General features: G+C 36.2%; 1 protein-coding gene across 1 annotated transcript; it reads left to right on the plus strand.

The window, feature by feature from the left end:
- Nucleotides 1-6003: 6003 nt before the first annotated feature.
- On the plus strand, nt 6004-21505 carry LOC132559363 (myophilin-like). The gene is made up of 4 exons (XM_060223974.1): nt 6004-6129; nt 15637-15791; nt 16012-16246; nt 20162-21505. The coding sequence occupies exons 1-4, from the start codon at nt 6004-6006 to the stop codon at nt 20345-20347; spliced, it is 702 nt and encodes a 233-aa protein (XP_060079957.1). The 3' UTR covers nt 20348-21505.
- The last annotated feature ends 589 nt before the right edge of the window (nt 21506-22094 follow it).

Raw genomic sequence — 22094 nt, forward strand, 5'->3', positions numbered from 1 at the left:
CTCTGTACTTCTGGAACCATCCTCGATACTCCAGGGGTTACGATCACTTTCACTCACTACATCCCTGGAACCATCCTCGACACTCCAGAGTTACGATCACTTTCTCTCGCTACATCCCTGGAACCATCCTCGATACTCCATGGTTACGTTAACTTTCACTCTCTGTACTCATGGAACCATCCTCGATACTCCAGGGTTACGTTCACTATCACTCTCTGTACCCCTGGAACCATACTCGACACTCCAGGGGTTACAATCACTTTCACTCTCAGTACCTCTGCAACCATCCTCGATACCCCAAGGGTTACTCTCACTTTCACTCTCTGTACCCCTGGAATCATCCTCGACAGTCCAGGGGTTACTCTCACTTTCACTCTCTGTACCCCTGGAACCATCCTCCAGGGTTACGATCATTATCACACTCAGCACTCCTGGAACCAACCTCGAAACTCCAGGGTTACGATCACTATTACACTCTGCACTCCTCGAACCATCCTCGATACTCCAGGGTTATGATCACTTTCACTCTCTGTACTCCTGGAACCATCCTCGATACTCCAGGGTTACGATCACTTTTACACTCTGCACTCCTGGAACCATCCTCGATACTCCAGGGTTACGATCACTATTACACTCTGCACTCCTGGAACCATCCTCGATAATCCATGGTTACGATCACTTTCACTCTCTGTACTCCTGGAACCATCCTCGATACTCCAGAGTTACGATCACTATTACAGTCTGTTTCCCTGGAACCATCCTCGATACTCCAGGGTTACGATCACTTTTACACTCTGCACTCCTGGAACCATCCTCGATACTCCAGGGTTACGATCACTATTACACTCTGCACTCCTGGAACCATCCTCGATACTCCATGGTTACGATCACTATTATACTGTGTACTCCTGGAACCATCCTCGATACTCCATGGTAACGATCACTTTTACACTCTGCACTCCTGGAACCATCCTCGATACTCCAGAGTTACGATCACTATTACAGTCTGTTTCCCTGGAACCATCCTCGATACTCCAGGGTTACTATCACTATTACACTCTGTACTGGAACCATCCTCGACACTCCAGGGGTTGCGATCACTTTCACTCGCTACATCCCTTGAACCATCCTCGATACTCCAGGGGTTACGATCACTTTTACTCGCTACATCCCTTGAACCAACCTCGATACTCCAGGGTTACGTTCACTATCACTCTCTGTACCCCTGGAACCATACTCGACACTCCAGGGTTACGATCACTTTCACTCTCTGTACCCCTGGAACCATCCTCGACACTCCAGGGGTTGCGATCACTTTCACTCGCTACATCCCTTGAACCATCCTCGATACTCCAGGGTTACGATCATTATTACACCCTGCACTCCTGGAAACCATCCTCAATACTCCAGGGTCACGATCACTTTCACTCTCTGTACTGCTGGAACCATCCTCGATACTCCAGGGTTACGATCACTTTCACTCTCTGTACTCCTGGAACCATCCTCGATACTCCAGAGTTACGATCACTTTCACTCTTTGCACTCCTGGAACCATCCTCGACACTCCAGAGTTACGATCACTTTCACTCTCTGTACTCCTGAAACCATCCTCGATACTCCAGGGTTACGATCACTTTCACTCTTTGCACTCCTTGAACCATCCTCGACACTCCAGGGTTACGATCACTTTCACTCTCTGTACTCCTGGAGTATAATAGATGATGGTGGACATAAGGTAACCAGGACACAGGAAAGCTGCTTCATCAAGTGGATTACTGTAGGATGTAGATGTCCTTACTGGTATTCAGGTCGGGGGTAAAATGGGACTTTCTGTCCCTATAGCATGGTCGTAAAAGGCGAATTTTATTTGTGCTATTTAGTTCATCACTTTGTCGTAACATATGTATATATATATTCGCTTTTCTAGTGCTTCGTTCTCTTAGGAAAAAAGTTTTACTTCAGTCAAACCAAGCAAAGAAGTTAAGTTTTCTATTCCCTGATCGACACTTCTGGTTGCTTGACAAGTTTTACGTCCGCTTTCGACAAAAGTCATTAGTGTTCAGCAGAGACGAAGGGTCGGCCTTTATCCGTGACTTTGGCGAGTTTTAGCCCTATCTATACTATCACTACAGAACCATCATTGAATGACCTCAGCATCCGCCAGGAAAAGCACGAATCCCTCAGAACGAGAGAAGTCTCTGGCGTAAAAATAATCTTATGGTACACATCTATCAACATCTACGTAATTGTCCCTAAATACTTAAAACAGACTTAGGAAAACGTATTCATCCGGCAGTTAAAGGCCTGGAAACATGGCAGTAGATAAGTTTTGAATCGAGATGAAGGGTCCCATAATTTAGTTTAGTTTAACGATTCGGTTGTAATTTTGTAATTATTATCTCTTGAGATTACAGACGCGTTACTAGTCTGGTGAAGGTAATAGGGTTCATCTACATATACTAACTCACTGAAACGTCACACATAAAATTTCATATGGTTGCACTTTCTGAACCCGAATCCATGCAGTGTTGGGTAATAATATCGCATACTACAAATATTTGAATATTTAACACTATCCACACAATTCATGTATTGTCGTTTTCTACAATAGCTCCACATGCCTTATGTGCTCAATTATATATATATATTTTTATATATATCACAACAAAGGTGACATATTGATGACTACACTGTCACCTTCATTTCTAAGGAAAGCGACAGAGTAGTCATCGAATCATTATACATAACTTTCCAACTGGTTTGATGTAAGAATAGCCATTCAGTATACATCGTGTCCTCAGTAAAATGAGCCAGATCATTGCATATCTTTGACATCGATCCCATATAAAATTTCAGATTGAAGCTGATTTAATGGATGGTCCTGGGCTGTCGTTGACAATGGCTCTGGATATCAGTTGGTGGGCCTTCCGCGCCATGTTCAGTGAGATAGTCACCAGCTACTATAATGAGACCCCACCTACAATGACTGTTCGTGGGACGATAACTCCAATAATAAACGAACTCAAATATTTTATCATAATGTTGATAGAGTACCATTTTTTCGTCTTGTCATTTGACTACAGACAAGAAGGAGAGATTGGGAATAAAAATACAATGTAGAGTAGCTGAACAGGGAGAGACGCCTTGGACAGGAAGCAACAATTGTTGATAGATAAATGAATAGTTACTAACTAATTTGAATGTTTTAGAAGCCCCAACCAACAATATTTGTCGAGGAAGGATTGATTTCGATCATCGAAAAGAACATAATGGTGGAAATCAGAAAGTTTCTCAATTTGGAGAATGTGTTTAAAATCCCTAGTATCGCACACTAAAAACGAAATTAGAATTAGAATACTACACCGCGAAATATTGTCAACACATGTTTCTACCATAGATATATATACATTAAGTATACAAAAAAGACACAATTATGTATTATTCCCGTGGTAACACGCCACAGTGAAGAAACACAAGTATATGTATCAGCGACATTTCCCGACGTATCTGTGGCGTAATTACTTAAGTCAGGAGCGCGTGAATGGATGATGGTCTAGAATTTAGCAACACGAATGAATAACCTGTCAAACTTGTTCACAATCAGTACCGGCTTCCGCATAATCACTATGGCAAACCTTCGTGCTCCCAAGTCCGGGCTAGCTAGGGACGAGGAGAAAAAGGTAAGTGATAAGTGATCTAACTTTATCGTTTCATCAGGGAACATGTATATTGATACAGCAGTAATTAGACATGTTGACATCAAATGTCTTCTTCAGTGCTTGTCGGAAGTCAGGCGAAACTGCAGGTAGAGAATATATTTCTGACATATAACATAACTCAATAAGTCAATTTTAACTATGTTTGGTTGCAAACTATTCGGAATCTGAAGTTTCTGATTTTTCGTGGTAATTCTCAGTGAATATAAAATATTTCATTATCTAAACATATCACCGAACAAATATGTAAGTTTTCGTCGATGTTTATTCGTCCGTCTCGGTTGAGCTGTTTTCTGTGAAAACACGACTCGACTGTACTAGTAAATGAAGTTTCGCATAAACACGATAAAATGTTTCACACGATCATTAAACCTGCGAAACATGTGTTATTGAAATTTAGTCAGGAAATGTAACCTGGGTCTTTTTTATTTACCTAAACGATCAAACGCGGCTAAGAAGCGACCGGTCATTCTGGTATCAATTTAAAAACACCTGCAAAAAGGATCTTTATGGGATAAACATCTTTCGGGTGAGGATACATGATATTCTGATTTCGGAAGATATTGATGCTTCAGAAAAGTCAACATTTTACAATGATACGTATCTTCACCTGATTTAAAAAAAGGGAAAAGAAAAAAAAGAACAGAAAACGGGAATATTGTTTAATTTTACCCTATGATTGGATTAAACAGACAAAACATGTCGCCGCCATTCGCTATTCGCGGCCCCTGTCGGCTGTCAGGCTTACCACTGTGTACTGTCGCAGTGAAACGAAAGTCAGTAACTCTGGGAGATCTGAATGCCATTCGGAGAAATTATCTGCCTTTCTTTCGTTGGTTTGAAAATACTCGCTGTTTTATTTCAACTCGCAAAATCCTCTTTTTCATGTATACATTGGTAACGGTCACGTGTTCACCAAAACATGGCCATGACGAATGTAGAGACTCTGTTATAGATTGTGAGAGGAAAAACAGGACATGTGGTGTTTGGGGATGACGAAATGAGATAAAGAAATGGATAGAGAAGATATACATATTTTGTAAATGTATTTTTTTATAATGTTGTCCAACGATTTTACTTTTCAATGGCGCATTTTCATTAGGTTTCTTGTTAGTAACTCCAATGTATTATACTTTCTTCGCACGACGTTGCACGGCCCTCATAGCACAACTGTGCAAAATACATGTCAAATTGACAGGAAGACAGTGCATACATGTATTTGTACAATAACCCCGGGACACTGGGGAGATGTTTATCCTATTTCTAAATGGGAAAAAGAAATTTATTATGCTGCATAAAGCTTCGACATGACATCATGGATTTTAATGATGTACAGCGCATACAAATTTAGATACTCCAATATTATTCAGTGCTGAAGAAAACATTCGGTTTCCGACAATTCATCAAAACAGGGGTGAGAATTCTTTGTATCCTGCTTTACATCGAAAAACTTTGCTGATTGTGTGAAAATGTGTGCGCTCCTGTGCTAAAGTTTTGCGAAGGGAAATAACTCTTACGTCACTAGTGAGAGTTCACTTTAAAAACAAAGTTCTTTGTTCCGCACCGTTTTAAAGGAGATCAACTCCATCCCCCCGCCCCTACCCCCATGTACCATTTTCCTCACGGTAAATGTAAATAACGTTTATACATAGCCGGTATAAATCATTGTTCCTGGTGACGCCTGACAATCATTCAACCAACACATGATCCCAAAATCACGCACCCATTCAACAATTAGAACGTATTTATGTCAAAGTATCACAACTGAAGAATACGTGTGTTTAGTTTACGGAGAACTGGTATGGGGTTTTACTAATAGAACATTCATTCTTGCTTGTTTCTTTCGTTGCGTGGTGCACAGCTAAAATTTCTATTTTAAAATAAAGACGATTCAGTAAGAGGGTTGAAAATATTTTAGCTACGTTTAGTTCTGAGAACTGGCCTGTCCATCCCGACCGGTGTTCATTACATTCCGGAAGCACTGTCCACATACGGGATGATTGATTTTTATAAATGGCATATTAATTAATAGTCAACGATAGCACGGACACCAGTTCGGAGGATCCAGATAACGGGTGTCGGGCTACTAACTGCAATACAGGAATTTTGAAAATTACGTCGGAGCCTCCTCTATCAGCTTGTCTCCGTCGTTAAATTTTGGATATGCGTGTCATTGGAACATTAATTTGTCCTTTCCATTCCCGTATATATTACACTGAAATAGACGCGTCACACCAACACACACATAAACGTACACAGAGATCCCGTATCAAATACGTCACGTGATATGCAAATCAGCAGCCGAACGCGAGGTGTCAACACAGTTGTCCCAGAGTTTGGCAAACGAACAGAACTCACCATGGCACAATACCGTGCCCCGAAGTCTGGACTAGCCCGGGAGGCTCAGGCTAAGGTAAGCCCAGGGGGCAGGGGATACCGGGGGTGAACAACAAGTGCGATTGGATTCCGTGATTGTGTATTGATTTTGTGTAATCCATAACACTGGTCAATTCACGTGCAGTGACCACAGGCGCATGTTTCAATGTGTACATGCATTTGTGATTTTTTATGAGATGTAGCCAAGATCGATACAAAAGGTACCGAGAGCATGAACTATGACAAGTATGTACATAATACAATAGATATATATTTACAGATGTGTATAAATGTTAAAGAGTATCCTAGCGTACATTCACGTCTTGTCAATGAGCAGTAGTAACAAGTGGTGTCGAGTTATTTGACAGCTGTACAGAAGCCATAAGTGTAGTCCTGACTTGCATATACAGACTAGAAACTTTACTGTATTTTTTTCCGTTTTCCGGTTTTAAATCTTTCATTATGAAAGCTGTTGTATGAATCATCTATCGTCTGGCTTCCACGTTGTCAGAGAATGTCAAAGTCAACTAAACAAGATTATGCCGGTGGTAAAAGAATACAGGTATTGTAATGTTACAGGCAGGAGGAGTTTCGTGGTTTCATCAACTTTAAGAAATGGCAATTAAACTCGCTTTCAACGTCTTTGACGATTATTTCTTCGATTATTATTGAGTGAACCAATTGTGATTTTTAAATACACGTTGTATACATAATCTTATAACTTAAAAAAAATAAATAAATAAAAAAAATTATGTTTGAAATTGAATAACTTAAGTTAACAATGCTTTGTGTTTTTTTAAATAAGACCTTTACAACATTTCGCTGAAAATCGGATCGGTAAATATAAGTTAAAATTTGAAGCCTTTTGAATAATATAATAATTGAATTTATGTTGAATAGACTTTGAATAAGTTGAGCCCTTTTTATATTTCGTTCAATTGTCGACTGGTATTAATTCATAAACGAGGAAGGACAGCTATAATGAATTTGATTTAAATCAGTCTTCACACGGCACAAAATCTCTCATAAATCTTATGTTCCTGATAATATGCAAACACATTTTCACTTGAACCGAGGAGAATGGGCCTGGATTCTGTATAGGTCGGAGTTTTGATAAAATCTATTTTTTTCTTTCTTGTGTGTGTTTACGCGTGTTTGTTATTTGCCTTCAAGTTATATACCTTGAAATCACAAACGAGCAAAAAGTATTCAATTGAATTGAACACAAACGAGATACCCCTGTCTCTGTGATATAGGAGTATCAAATTCAGAGCGATGATGTCTTATATACAATGACATAAGTTTGTAAAGTTTGATAAAAAAACCTAAGCTTTCTAGATTCCAATAAACATTATGTTAAGGTTTTTTTTATATAAACTTTGGTATCCAGTATTGAACTTTACACTAGAAACACGAATACATTTGATACTTACTAGTTTAGGAAACAAGTTTCGAACAAACAAGAAACCTTATACTTTTGAAAGCTTTGTTAACTTCGTTTAACGAAACGTAAACACTTCAACGCGGACATCTTTATGGAAAATAAGAAAACAGTTCATTTCAAAAGAACTTTTCGTGTTGTTTCTTAAATTGACCACGACATAAAAAATACAAAAAAGGCGGAACTTAAAATATGATTTTGATTTCGAAATTTTAATGTTGAACTGATGAGATAAATTAACTAAGCCTTTGTATGACTCAGGTAAGAATTTTGTCTGTTTACAATTGTAACTTTGTGACAGAAACCGACGGAAACGTGTTTCGGTAGCCAGGTAAATCACAGGTGCAAATTAATGTACCTACGTATGTATGTACCTGTGTTCCAGAAGATGGGGCACACTCGATTTACATGGGTCAGGCATGCAGGGTCACGTAGTGCTTTGTTCTCGATCTACAGTATGTAATTGCCACCTGTGCATGTTGCCACAGCTGTAGTACATAATGTATGGTATTGCTGACCTTTATATATATAGGTAACAATACCTACATACGTATACATATATGCTACTTCATGTTTTTACACCCATCCGTAAATGATAGGAATATTGACAGACGAGGCATGTGTTCATGCGAGGGCCGTGGGTACAGGTAGAGGCCATGGTCAGTGACACTGTCTTTCGGTTGATACCAGTGTTTTACCGGGGAAAACATTAACAAAGATGACCCGTTTGAGGTCAAAACACGTTATTTCCCATCGAAAGGCATCGTGTGGTTTTCCCCACAAAATATTTACACACTATATGTTGTCTGGTATTGGGCCTAGACAAACACGGACTAGATTTCTACACCTACTGTCGTTGGTCTCATCTGGTCCCCTACACATTGGTCAATCGACTTCCGGTGTTTGACAATTTTAATTGAACTTCATGTAACTTGATATGAAGATACGATTAGTCTCTATATGTTATAATTAGTCTCTATATGTTGTAATTAGTCTCTATATGTTATAATTAGTCTGTATATGTTGTAATTAGTCTCTATATATTATAATTAGTCTCTATATGTTATAATTAGTCTGTATATGTTATAATTAGTCTATATGTTATAATTAGTCTGTGTGTTATAATTAGTCTCTATATGTTATAATTAGTCTCTGTATGTTATAATTAGTCTGTATGTGTTATAATTAGTCTCTATATGTTATAATTAGTCTCTATATGTTATAATTAGTCTGTATGTGTTATAATTAGTCTCTATGTGTTATAATTAGTCTCTATGTGTTATAATTAGTCTCTATATGTTATAATTAGTCTCTATATGTTATAATTAGTCTGTATATGTTATAATTAGTCTATATATGTTATAATTAGTCTCTATATGTTATAATTAGTCTCTATATGTTATAATTAGTCTGTATATGTTATAATTAGTCTGTCTATGTTATAATTAGTCTCTGTATGTTATAATTAGTCTCTATATGTTATAATAGGTCTCTATATGTTATAATTAGTCTCTATCTGTTATAATTAGTCTGTATATGTTATAATTAGTCTCTATATATTATAATTAGTCTCTATGTGTTATAATTAGTCTCTATGTTATAATTAGTCTGTATATGTTATAATTAGTCTGTATATGTTATAATTAGTCTCTATATTATATTAGTTATAATTAGTCTGTATATGTTATAATTAGTCTGTATGTGTTATAATTAGTCTGTATGTGTTATAATTAGTCTGTATATGTTATAATTAGTCTCTATATGTTATAATTAGTCTGTATATGTTATAATTAGTCTCTATATGTGTGTTATAATTAGTCTGTATATGTTATAATTAGTCTCTGTATGTTATAATTAGTCTGTATGTGTTATAATTAGTCTCTATATTTTATAATTAGTCTGTATATGTTATAATTAGTCTGTATGTGTTATAATTAGTCTCTATATGTTATAATTAGTCTCTATATGTTATAATTAGTCTCTATGTTATAATTAGTCTGTATGTGTTATAATTAGTCTGTATATGTTATAATTAGTCTGTATATGTTATAATTAGTCTGTATGTGTTATAATTAGTCTCTATGTGTTATAATTAGTCTCTGTGTGTTATAATTAGTCTGTATGTGTTATAATTAGTGTGTGTGTTATAATGTGTTATAATTAGTCTGTGTGTGTTATAATTAGTCTGTATGTGTTATAATTAGTCTGTATGTGTTATAATTATATGTGTTATAATTAGTCTGTATGTGTTATAATTAGTATATGTTATAATTAGTCTCTATATGTTATAATTAGTCTCTATATGTTATAAATAGTCTCTATATGTTATAATTAGTCTCTGTATGTTATAATTAGTCTCTATATGTTATAATTAGTCTCTATATGTTATAATTAGTCTGTTATAATTAGTCTGTATGTGTTATAATTAGTCTGTATGTGTTATAATTAGTCTCTATGTGTTATAATTAGTCTGTATGTGTTATAATTAGTCTGTATGTGTTATAATTAGTCTGAATATGTTATAATTAGTCTCTGTATGTTATAATTAGTCTGTATGTGTTATAATTAGTCTGTGTGTTATAATTAGTCTCTATATGTTGTAATTAGTCTGTGTGTTATAATAGTCTCTATATGTTATAATTAGTCTGTATGTGTTATAATTAGTCTCTATATGTTATAATTAGTCTATGTGTTATAATTAGTCTGTATGTGTTATAATTAGTCTGTATGTGTTATAATTAGTCTGTATATGTTATAATTAGTCTGTATATGTTATAATTAGTCTCTATGTGTTATAATTAGTCTGTATGTGTTATAATTAGTCTCTATGTGTTATAATTAGTCTCTGTTATAATTATGTGTTATAATTAGTCTCTATGTGTTATAATTAGTCTCTGTATGTTATAATTAGTCTGTATATGTTATAATTAGTCTGTATATGTTATAATTAGTCTCTGTATGTTATAATTAGTCTCTATGTGTTATAATTAGTCTGTATGTGTTATAATTAGTCTGTATGTGTTATAATTAGTCTGTATATGTTATAATTAGTCTGTATATGTTATAATTAGTCTCTATATGTATAATTAGTCTCTGTATGTTATAATTAGTCTCTATGTGTTATAATTAGTCTGTATATGTTATAATTAGTCTGTATGTGTTATAATTAGTCTGTATATGTTATAATTAGTCTCTGTTATAATTAGTCTCAATATGTTATAATTAGTCTCTATAATTGTTATAATTAGTCTCTATATGTTATAATTAGTCTGTATGTGTTATAATTAGTCTGTCTATGTTATAATTAGTCTGTCTATGTTATAATTAGTCTGTATGTGTTATAATTAGTCTGTATGTGTTATAATTAGTCTCTATGTGTTATAATTAGTCTCTATGTGTTATAATTAGTCTGTCTATGTTATAATTAGTCTGTATATGTTATAATAAGTCTGTGTGTTATAATTAGTCTCTATATGTTATAATTAGTCTGTATATGTTATAATTAGTCTCTATGTGTTATAATTAGTCTCTATATGTTATAATTAGTCTGTATGTGTTATAATTAGTCTCTGTATGTTATAATTAGTCTGTATGTGTTATAATTAGTCTGTCTATATTATAATTAGTCTGTATGTGTTATAATTAGTCTGTCTATGTTATAATTAGTCTGTATGTGTTATAATTAGTCTCTATATGTTATATGTCTGTATGTGTTATAATTAGTCTGTCTATGTGTTATAATTAGTCTGTATATGTTATAATTAGTCTGTCTATGTTATAATTAGTCTGTATTTGTTATAATTAGTCTGTATATGTTATAATTAGTCTGTATGTGTTATAATTAGTCTCTATATGTTATAATTAGTCTCTATATGTTATAATTAGTCTGTATATGTTATAATTAGTCTGTATGTGTTATAATTAGTCTGTATGTGTTATAATTAGTCTGTGTGTTATAATTAGTCTCTATATGTTATAATTAGTCTATATGTTATAATTAGTCTCTATATGTTATAATTAGTCTATTTGTTATAATTAGTCTATGTGTTATAATTAGTCTCTATGTGTTATAATTAGTCTCTATATGTTATAATTAGTCTCTATATGTTATAATTAGTCTGTATATGTTATAATTAGTCTGTATATGTTATAATTAGTCTGTATATGTTATAATTAGTCTCTATGTGTTATCTCTATGTGTTATAATTAGTCTCTATATGTTATAATTAGTCTGTATGTGTTATAATTAGTCTGTATGTGTTATAATTAGTCTCTATGTGTTATAATTAGTCTCTAGGTGTTATAATTAGTCTCTATATGTTATAAGAAGTCTCTATATGTTATAATTAGTCTCTATGTGTTATAATTAGTCTGTATATGTTATAATTAGTCTCTATATGTTATAATTAGTCTCTATATGTTATAATTAGTCTGTGTGTTATAATTAGTCTCTATATGTTATAATAGTCTGTGTGTTATAATTAGTCTCTGTATGCTATAATTAGTCTGTATATGTTATAATTAGTCTCTATATGTTATAATTAGTCTGTCTATGTTATAATTAGTCTCTATATGTTATAATTAGTCTCTATATGTTATAATTAGTCTCTATATGTTATAATTAGTCTGTGTTCTATAATTAGTCTGTATATGTTATAATTAGTCTCTATATGTTATAATTAGTCTCTATATGTTATAATTAGTCTGTCTATGTTATAATTAGTCTCTATATGTTATAATTAGTCTGTATGTTATAATTAGTCTCAATATGTTATAATTAGTCTTTATATGTTATAATTAGTCTGTATGTGTTATAATTAGTCTGTATATGTTATAATTAGTCTCTATATTTTAAAATGTTCTGTAGGATTTTGGCCTCGATTGGTGCCGTTATTTAATTGATTTGATTTCTCCACAAAATATCGACATGTATAACCAGAGTTTCCTCAGACCACCGATCCCGACAATAGACATTTTGATCGTCAGTTGTCTGGTGTGGGACCAGAGCGCCAAATACTTCATGAAAACTTGGAAACCTATGGTATATCTTCGGTAAAAATTACGGCAATCGGGGGTGGGGGTGGGGTGGGGGATATAGAGGTGTTTTGTCGTTCATAAATTCCGGGTTGGTATGATTCCTTCAGCAACTCATTATCCAAATTAATTATATTTTTCAATAAATGAATTTCATTCAGCAATGAATTTGCGAAAAGCATCACGAGAGTTGGTTTATGGGATACAGTCTGCGGTAAGATTCGTCTGAATGAAAATGCATGCTATTTGTACTAGTAATATATCTCGGTTATGGAGGCAAGCTACCTTGTTTCATGTGGTTTTAGCTTTATTACATGATATATTTGTGCCAATTCACTTTTATTTTATCACACTCCCATCTACATTACAGTATCATACGCGTTACTATTTCAATTTTCTTCATCGCAAATTTTCCATTTCTTGATGGTAATACTCTGCTTGTCCAACCAGTGTCGATTTGGTGTTGATTTGAAAGATATCGACAGATGACGAGAAAATTATTCAACAGATTTTCCAGTAGTTGATTAGCTGGAAAGTTTTACAGTCGGAATCTGTGTTTTTTGTTGATTTTTTTTCTATTTTATTGACCTATGTGAACATTGTCGAAACTCGTTTGTATCTAGTTTTAATCTTGTGTTACAATTTCAATAACTCCCGTATGTAAATATCGACCTTTTTTTATTTAAAAAAAAGAGGAAAACATTAACAACGATGTGCTTATCAATATATCTATGTACTATTGTTAGGTCCTCGTATCGAAAGATCGGGAGCATATTGTGTTTGTGCTGTTTGTTTGTTTGTTTGTTTGTTTGTTTGTATCAGTTGTCAACTTAATCCTTGCCCATAACTATTGCACCGTAAGAGGTGGAGCTTTCATGTCTGGCATGTGTGTTCCTTGTGACAAGACCTTACCGGTGGCCATGTGACTTGACCGTGACTTATGACCTACATTAAACAAATTAGATTTGCCATAACTTGAACTAAAACTGTCCCATCATTACCACAATTAAGACATGCTTGTTTCGCAAAGTGTGCATGCATTTAACACATGTCCTACACAGTACAGTTTTAATGCCTCTCACTTCAGTATTCTGTTACAACCTGGGGTATAGTGTTCCATACATATATTATGTACGCTAATCGCTATACATGTATGTAGGACTTTGGTGAGGGATCTTAAATGTAATCTTGACATCGCCTTTCTATTACATTCAACACAATACCGTTGGAATTTGTATACAAAAATGATAGTGCATTTATACCGGAAGTGACAACGGACGCATTTCATTCCATATCTCAATACTATATTTGGTTTTAGTGTCAATATCTACATTCTTTGATATTAAACCGACGTATTTAAGGTCAATGATGCTTTACAACCCATAACATCCATTTCAACGACACTACAGAAGAATGACAGTTGAAACTGTGCATGACAGAGCCTATTGAACAGCCAAGTGCGCCTTGTCGCCATCATATCTCGTAAAACACGACGTTGACGGATAAAATACCCCACTTCTAGTCGTTTTACAGCAGACTCGTAAATCAGTAGCAGACACGACCTCCACAAAACCAGTCATTAGGCCGTCCAAACGGGTCTGTACAAATGGATAATCGCTGATGAAATTAAAAGTGCGGACAAATTGAGGTTACATTACAACAATTATGTTACAATCGGATACACAGGTATCTGCTATTTCTCACTTTCACTTCATTTTGTTTGAGACGTCTAACGCTGTTTACATAATCGAGAAGAGGGGGATACTTCTGTTGGTTATTCATTTGTAAGCGTGAATTGATCTGCTGAACCTATTGAGCCTGGTTGATATTTTATTTTATTTTCGACTGTATGACATCCATGACCTAAGCCATTATGAGGATATTCAATTGCGGGAAAAATAAACAAAATTCTCATTTATTGTGGTATTAGCCAACTGATCCGATCACACGACAGGAGGTCGCCAGGTTACAGATTCATTCATTGGCAAAGGTCAAAACCCCATTGGATGCTCTTCTCGTCACTATAGCAATCGATCGGCAATACATACACACCAAAACCCTTAATGTAACCGTCATGGATGTTTACACACATCGCGTTGTCTTGTATTAGTGCAGGGTAAAAATCCTAAACGGCATATGAACATGACGTTATCATCTTACGTCATTCTGAATTTTTTATTGTGACTACCGAATAGCATGCAAGAACAAACTTGCAGCAAAATCCAGCATGAAATGTTCACAGAACGCACACGTGTAGGTCAACAACCTGTAAACACTTAACGTACCGCTGTACATTTACAGATACCTTGATTAGCAAGTTATAAGACGTCGTCGATAAAATATGGCCCCTTGTTCCTGTTTGAGCACGATTTGTTGTCGTAAGATATCGAACTTCACTAATTTGAAGAAAAAAAACAAAACAATCTTGCTTGTTTATCAAAGACGAACTTCAGTAATTGCCTTTAAAACTTATATGTTAACACTGCGCAAAGCTGAATGAGAAAAAGCTGTTTGCCTTCCCCCCCCCCCCCCCCCCCCCCTCCATATTACCTTCCTACTACCTCCGCTAGTCCGCTATGTTTTATCTACACAATCACATCCATTCAGTCTAACTCATGTCATGATTTCATTGGATAACAGCTGTATAGGACTTTCAGTAACTAACCAATCAAATTGTCCGCCTTGACTTCTATGGTCACATCATCAACTTTTAGATACTGCCAAGTTATAATTACTTTTTGAATTTCAGACGGGTTTGACTTTGAACATATTTTCCAATCTTTTCTAGAGTTGTCGTTCCTTACAGTCACAATACACGGGAATGTTATGTAGGTCACTGCAGTGAATTCTGTGAGAGATTACAGGTTTCCACACTAACAGCAGTACATGATGTCATCACTTTGGTTTTGTTTGTTTGCCCCTCCCTTTTTTAAGAGTTGGTTTATTGTTTTAGATTTGAGAGTCACTGACATTGCCTGTATGTGTGGTATACAGATTTATATTGCATAACCAGACAAAGCTGCATGACTGTATAACCTTGACCTTATTTCTATGTTTCCTGGCTTTCAGATAGACGCAACATTCGACACACATGAGGCCTACAAATGTTTGGACTGGATACAAACTTTGATTGGTCAGGATCTGCAAATCGAAAACCATGACGACAAAAAGATGATGATGAATCATTTCTATGAAATACTTAAGGATGGAACCGTCTTGTGCAGGTAGAGGTCAAAGTTAACCTTTCAAAACCTGTAACATCTGTTTGGGGGATAATAATTAATGATGACGACATTTAGTTGAATAATATTGATTTATTGAATGGCTGTTTGAGATGTTGATACACATTCGGATAGTTGAGTGGCTAAATTACCAAATACTTTTTTTGTCAGTATCTGTGTTGATGCTTCAAGCGTTGCCTTCCCTTCTCTTTTGCTTTCCCAGATTTATTGACACACTCATGCCCCGAGACCGGAAGTTAGACTTTTCCGTAAAAGCATTTCAACCTACGAACACTGTAGCTTTTGCGTCTGCTCGCGCCAGAGAAAGAATTGGAATATTTCTGGAGAAGGTTCGAGACTATGGAATTTCATGCACAAGTTCATTTCAAACTGACTATCTGTATGAACGGACCAACCTCGTCCAAGTGTGTACGTGTATCAGAGCTATCGGGATCGAGGTTTGTATTGTTTGCTTGATTCGTCGTTTATTTATCATGTAGTTGTATTGGAAATGAACATATCTAAAATCATGGCTCGGTTGGTTAGAGCGTTGACATATGTAACCTCGGGTGAAGATCGGAGGTGCGTGGTGCTGGTGAAGATCGGAGGTGTGAGGTGCGGGTGAAGATCTGAGGTGCGTGGTGCTGGTGAAGATCCGAGGTGCGTGGTGCTGGTGAAGATCCAAGGTGTGTGGTTCGAGTAAAGATCCGAGGTGTGTGGTTAAAGTGAAGATCCGAGGTGTGTGGTTCGAGTGAAGATCAGAGGTACGTGGTTAAAGTGAAGATCCGAGGTGTGGATCCGAGGTGCGTGGTTCAAGTGAAGATCCGAGGTGTGTGATTCGAGTGAAGATCAGAGGTGTGTGGTTAAAGTGAAGATCCGAGGAGTGTGGTTAAAGTGAAGATCCGTGGTGTGTGGTTCGAGTGAAGATCAGAGGTGTGTGGTTAAAGTGAAGATCCGAGGTGTGTGATTCGAGTGAAGATCAGAGGTGTGTGATTCGAGTGAAAATCAGAGGTGCGTGGTGCGGATGAAGATCCGAGGTGCGTGGTTCGAGTAAAGATCCGAGGTGCGTGGTTCGGGTGAAGATCAGATGTGTGTGGTTAAAGTGAAGATCCGAGGTGTGTGGTTAATGTGAAGATCCGAGGTGTGTGGTTCGAGTGAAGATCAGAGGTGCGTGGTTAAAGTGAAGATCCGAGGTGTGTGGTTCGAGTGGAGATCAGAGGTGCGTGGTTCAAGTGAAGATCCGAGGTGTGTGATTCGAGTGAAGATCAGAGGTGTGTGGTTAAAGTGAAGATCCGAGGTGTGTGGTTAAAGTGAAGATCCGAGGTGTGTGGTTCGAGTGAAGATCAGAGGTGCGTGGTTCGAGTAAAGATCCGAGGTGCGTGGTTCGGGTGAAGATCGGAGGTGTGTGGTTAAAGTGAAGATCCGAGGTGCGTAGTTCGAGGAAAGATCCGAGGTGCGTGGTTATAGTGAAGATCCGAGGTGCGTGGTTCGAGTGAAGATCCGAGGTGTGTGATTCGAGTGAAGATCAGAGGTGATCCGAGGTGGTTCGAGTGAAGATCCGAAGTAAAGATCCGAGGTGCGTGGTTCGGGTGAAGATCGGAGGTGTGTGGTTAAAGTGAAGATCCGAGGTGCGTAGTTCGAGGAAAGATCCGAGGTGCGTGGTTAAAGTGAAGATCCGAGGTGCGTGGTTCGAGTGAAGATCCGAGGTGCGTGGTTAAAGTGAAGATCCGAGGTGTGTGATTCGAGTGAAGATCAGAGGTGTGTGATTCGAGTGAAGATCAGAGGTGCGTGGTGCGGGTGAAGATCCGAGGTGTATGGTTCGAGTGAAGATCCGAGGTGTGTGGTTCGAGTGATGATCCGAGGTGTATGGTTCGGGTGTAGATCCGAGGTGCGTGGTTCAAGTGAAGATCCGAGGTGTGTGGTTCGGGTGAAGATCCGAGGTGTGTGGTTATGGTGAAGATCCGAGGTGCGTAGTTCGAGTGAAGATCCGAGATGCGTAGTTCAAGTGAAGATCCGAGATGCGTAGTTCGACGCTTCATATCGTTGATTGTTTTCCACATAAAGCTGAAAATGAGATTGATCTGTGATGTTATGTTCGTGTATTTCGGCAAGTTACTTTATCTGACTTTTCATTGGAAAATATGCGACGTGTCTCTCGTAAGTTGTCATTGAGGTAGCGATCGGCTACTACAAAGAGACTACCTCAATATGACACTGACTGTTAACTAAGAGAGAAATTTAGTGAAAAGGCTAAGAAACTGATCAAGAGTTGGCAAGACTGAAAAAGGACTTGATAGGGGGAACCCTAAACATATATTTTCTTTGTATTTCTGATCAGCTCTCGGGGTTAATAATAAAATCACCAAAGGTGAAGAATCAATGGTTAAAAATAACTCACGAGTTTAGGGTCATGCAGTTTTGACATACTAGCATAAGTTTATCGCATTTTCGTGCAGAATGTGCAGAGTCACATAAGTACTTGGGTATTCTGTTACAGGGTTGTAGAATAATTCCTTATTGTTGAAGTGGTATACAAAAATGTACATGTATTAGTAAGCCTGGATGATTCAGACATATATAGTGTATACAATACCCCCTAAAGATAGGTAATATTATTATTCTACAGTATATACCGAAATCGATGAACTGTTCAATTTTACTTTAATTGAAATACATCAACTGAAGTTATACTTTGTTCTTAAATTATAGACTAATATAACCCTTTCTATATATGGTTAACATGATAACTTGTACAATGTATCATATAGATAACATAGACGGGCACAAATATCCCTCTTCCAGGCTCAGAGAAGGGGACGGATATTCATTATTTCGTGTGATTCGTATGCATTGAAAAACAAAAAGAAACAATTCGTAGGTAGTAATAAAAACAAGAACAAACAAATAAAACAAAATTCTAGCAGTAAATAAGCTTTAAATTATTTTATCAACCAGTAAGACAATCACACTAAGAACAAGCAAGCAGATGAAAATCATATTTGAACTTACATGCATTGTATTTCTGTTGCGCGACCCTGTGCGTGTATGATCTTATTTGTGTGGCTGAGCCGTTTAGACCAGTTATCAACCAAGATCTTGGTGTTAATATTTCTTAATGATTGTATTATCGGGTATTTTAATGCAATAACTACGGTATTATTATTGTATATAATTATACCTATTACCATGTTTTATGTATTTGACGTAAACTGCTGACAATGGGGGCTGTTTTCACAATGAGTCATTACTTGTATATATAGTATACATATCGGTATGCTCGCTTATCAAACCTTCCAGGGCAATTTAGATAAAAACTTCACTAATGAATAGCACAATTCACAACTCCTCTCGTAAGTAGCGTAGTAAAGGAGTCGCTAATGGAATGCGATGTATTTTGATACAATGTTATCGTAGTGAGGTCGAACCTAGATCGCTTCGGTTACAAATTAAAACTGCCTCGAAGTGACATTCCAAAACTTGTGTGCATGTGTGAATGTATAGCTTCACTACAGCGATAACGTTTCTTGACTTTATCTGTTTCTTGGTGAATACGTTAGTTTAAAGCGACATATAGGCGTAGTTTGGTAGATGTTCCATTATAACCATCCTTCGTGTATCGGGGGAGAGATTGGAATCCTTCTCGTCAATAGAACTTAATTGCCCAGGTAGTCGTCCATTGTCTGGGGGATTTCTGGAATCTGTTTCGTGACTCTCACATATCACCACCTACCAAAAATAAGCGCAAACAGAAATTGCATGAACTTTTCCGGCGTGAAACTGTTTTGAGTACTTCCGCCATTCATTCGAACACCGAACAAATTTGATGACGGAAATCCCCGATGTTTCCGTGTTGACTAATTACTGAGTTATATAATTTAATGATTTCATCAAACATAGTCTAAAAAAAGACTTTATCACGTCATTGAATCAAATCAAACTATGTTGTTTGCAACGTTCTTTTTGAAAGACAGTTTGAATATTTTACACTCTGTTAAAACCAAAGTAAAAATCATATGATAATATCAAATACCTGTTATAAGATAGAAATATGACGATAACTTGAACCCGAAAATGTTTAATATAATTCTCTGATAGAGACTCAGTTGATCAAAAACTTGAGGGACTGGTTTGTGAAAAAACAGATCATTCAATCATAATCGAAACAACATTCAATTCAAAACAAAATTCCTGAATGGTAATACTCTATATGATCGATACAGACTGGGTTTGACATTTTCTAGGGTAGCCATTAATACAGCTGATATTCTCGTATTCTAGGAGACCAATTTCATTCATTTACGAGTGGATACCTCACTGTTATTCCTGACAACAGAAACAAGGGCAGATAACTATGATATAACTTGTGTTTCCAGGCACAGACGAGACCAGATTATCGTTGGCCATGTATTTGGCCAAAGAAAGCCAAGGAGAACAAGCGGACTTTTTCGGAAGAACAACTGCAGGCTAGTAAACAAACCATTAGTCTCCAGTACGGCACTAACATTGGCGCCACCCAGGCTGGCCTGAACTTCGGCAAACAGAGGATGATCATAGACTGACCCTACTAGTGAACTTTTATAGTACATGACCTTTGTATGTGACCTTGTCTGCACCGACCGTGGCACGTGACCATTTTGTGAATTTCAGTCTATTGTCCTACATGTTCAACATCATCACATAGCATATATGTCCTTGTTATTTTGTTTGGTACATTATCTTGACACGTGACCACTGGTCGTGACCTTGACATATGTGTGTTAACACGGCCTGTTGGTGTTATGATATTGATATGTTTACAGCTGCCAAAGGAGCGAACAGTTCTATGTGTGACCCTTTTGACCTTTCAAACGACCTTCAAATTTAACTGAATTAGCAATGGATATTTTATTTCTCTGTTGAATGTCATTTATGTCCGTAAGATAGAGGATTCATGTCGGTGTATCAAACAGGATAAAGAAATCACCTAACCGATACGTGTTCATGTCATCAAATTAAAAGAGAATTATGCGCCAGTGTAAGTAGTATTTATCGCTGTACGAAAGATTGGATACTTAATTAATGCGTTCCATATCTTTAGACAATATATACATTTTCATGAGAAATGTTCTACCACAGTAAAATGTCAAGTTAATATGTTTATCGCTTATTTTAGAATATGGGAGTTTATTCCAGCTCCCATAAATTACAGTAAACTTGATGGTCATATACAGGAATCTGGTGAACTGGATTAGGGAACTGGGAGGCATCATGTAGAATAGATTCTACAAAAGTTATTTTTAGTTTATTTTTCTGGATTCCAAAATAATCAAGTTCCACTCGGTATCAGCTGATTAAAATCATGTTTATTTGTAATAGTTACGAAGTATCATTACAGTCAGAAAATCACGAAAGTATTTCATCATTAGCGTTTCGAAAACCTTCTCAAATCTGTTATATTCAGTCACGTATTTATGTGTTACACGGTTTGATTTGCCGACTGTAGATGTTTACATGTATATAAATATTCCAATAAAATAAGTGTACATAAACAATCTAACTTGTATGAAAATATTGGATCATAGGGCACATTTCATTTGTGTTTGATTTTGTTTCCATTTGGCAGATATGCAGCTGCGGATTAAACTTTTCAACTTGTTTTCCGTCAGCCAATGCTAGCAAATAAGTTAACAAACAATGTATTATATTTCATTTAATTTGCATGTATATAATATCATCAATTTTTTTAAAAAATGGTTAAATGTTCTGCTGGGAGTTTGAGGCGGTGAATGAATCATATTTCCTTGATCCATTCACAACCAAACAAGGAAACCTTAAAATAATGTTCAAGGTATAGCTATCTCCTGAGTTAAAAGGTGTCTGAAAGCTGTTTGTTTTCTTAGCATCATCCGGCTTATAAAATTCATTATCTCATTTGCATTTTAAGCGTTTGAAGTGTGTTGAGACTTAAACTCTGTAAAAATTGATCATCGTAATGTACATTTTGTGTTCAACTGTTGAAAAAGATGAAGGACCAATCACATCTGTAAAATTCGAGGGTTCCAGTATCTCTACCTTTCTTCTCTGTAAAGGAGATTGGTCATATAGGAAGAGTTTTTCCATATCGAAATTGCTGTCATTCGTTGTAAGTTACCATGGTAAGATATCGACCTTGTCTGGAGTCTAAATATTTATTCCGATATACGTGTAAGTTGAAACGACCAAGCTGTATGGTAAAGTTCGCAGTAAACGACTTAATAATACCATGATAGAATCTGCTTATGGTGGCAATGATATTGGTGTTTCCATGACTCTACGCCGATTATTTTG

Source organism: Ylistrum balloti, unplaced genomic scaffold (genome assembly GCF_031769215.1).
Source record: "Ylistrum balloti isolate Yb309-2 unplaced genomic scaffold, AGI_CSIRO_Ybal_v1 Utg369662, whole genome shotgun sequence".
In the NCBI taxonomy this organism is placed as follows: Eukaryota; Metazoa; Mollusca; class Bivalvia; order Pectinida; family Pectinidae; genus Ylistrum; species Ylistrum balloti.

Bases quoted from the DNA above. Each gene is read 5' to 3' on its own strand.
- LOC132559363 (XM_060223974.1), top strand. From the start codon at position 6,004: ATGCAAATCAGCAGCCGAACGCGAGGTGTCAACACAGTTGTCCCAGAG. The intron at 6,130-15,636 runs GTAAGCCCAGGG...CCTGGCTTTCAG, and splicing joins CCCGGGAGGCTCAGGCTAAG to ATAGACGCAACATTCGACAC. The intron at 16,247-20,161 runs GTTTGTATTGTT...TTGTGTTTCCAG, and splicing joins TCAGAGCTATCGGGATCGAG to GCACAGACGAGACCAGATTA.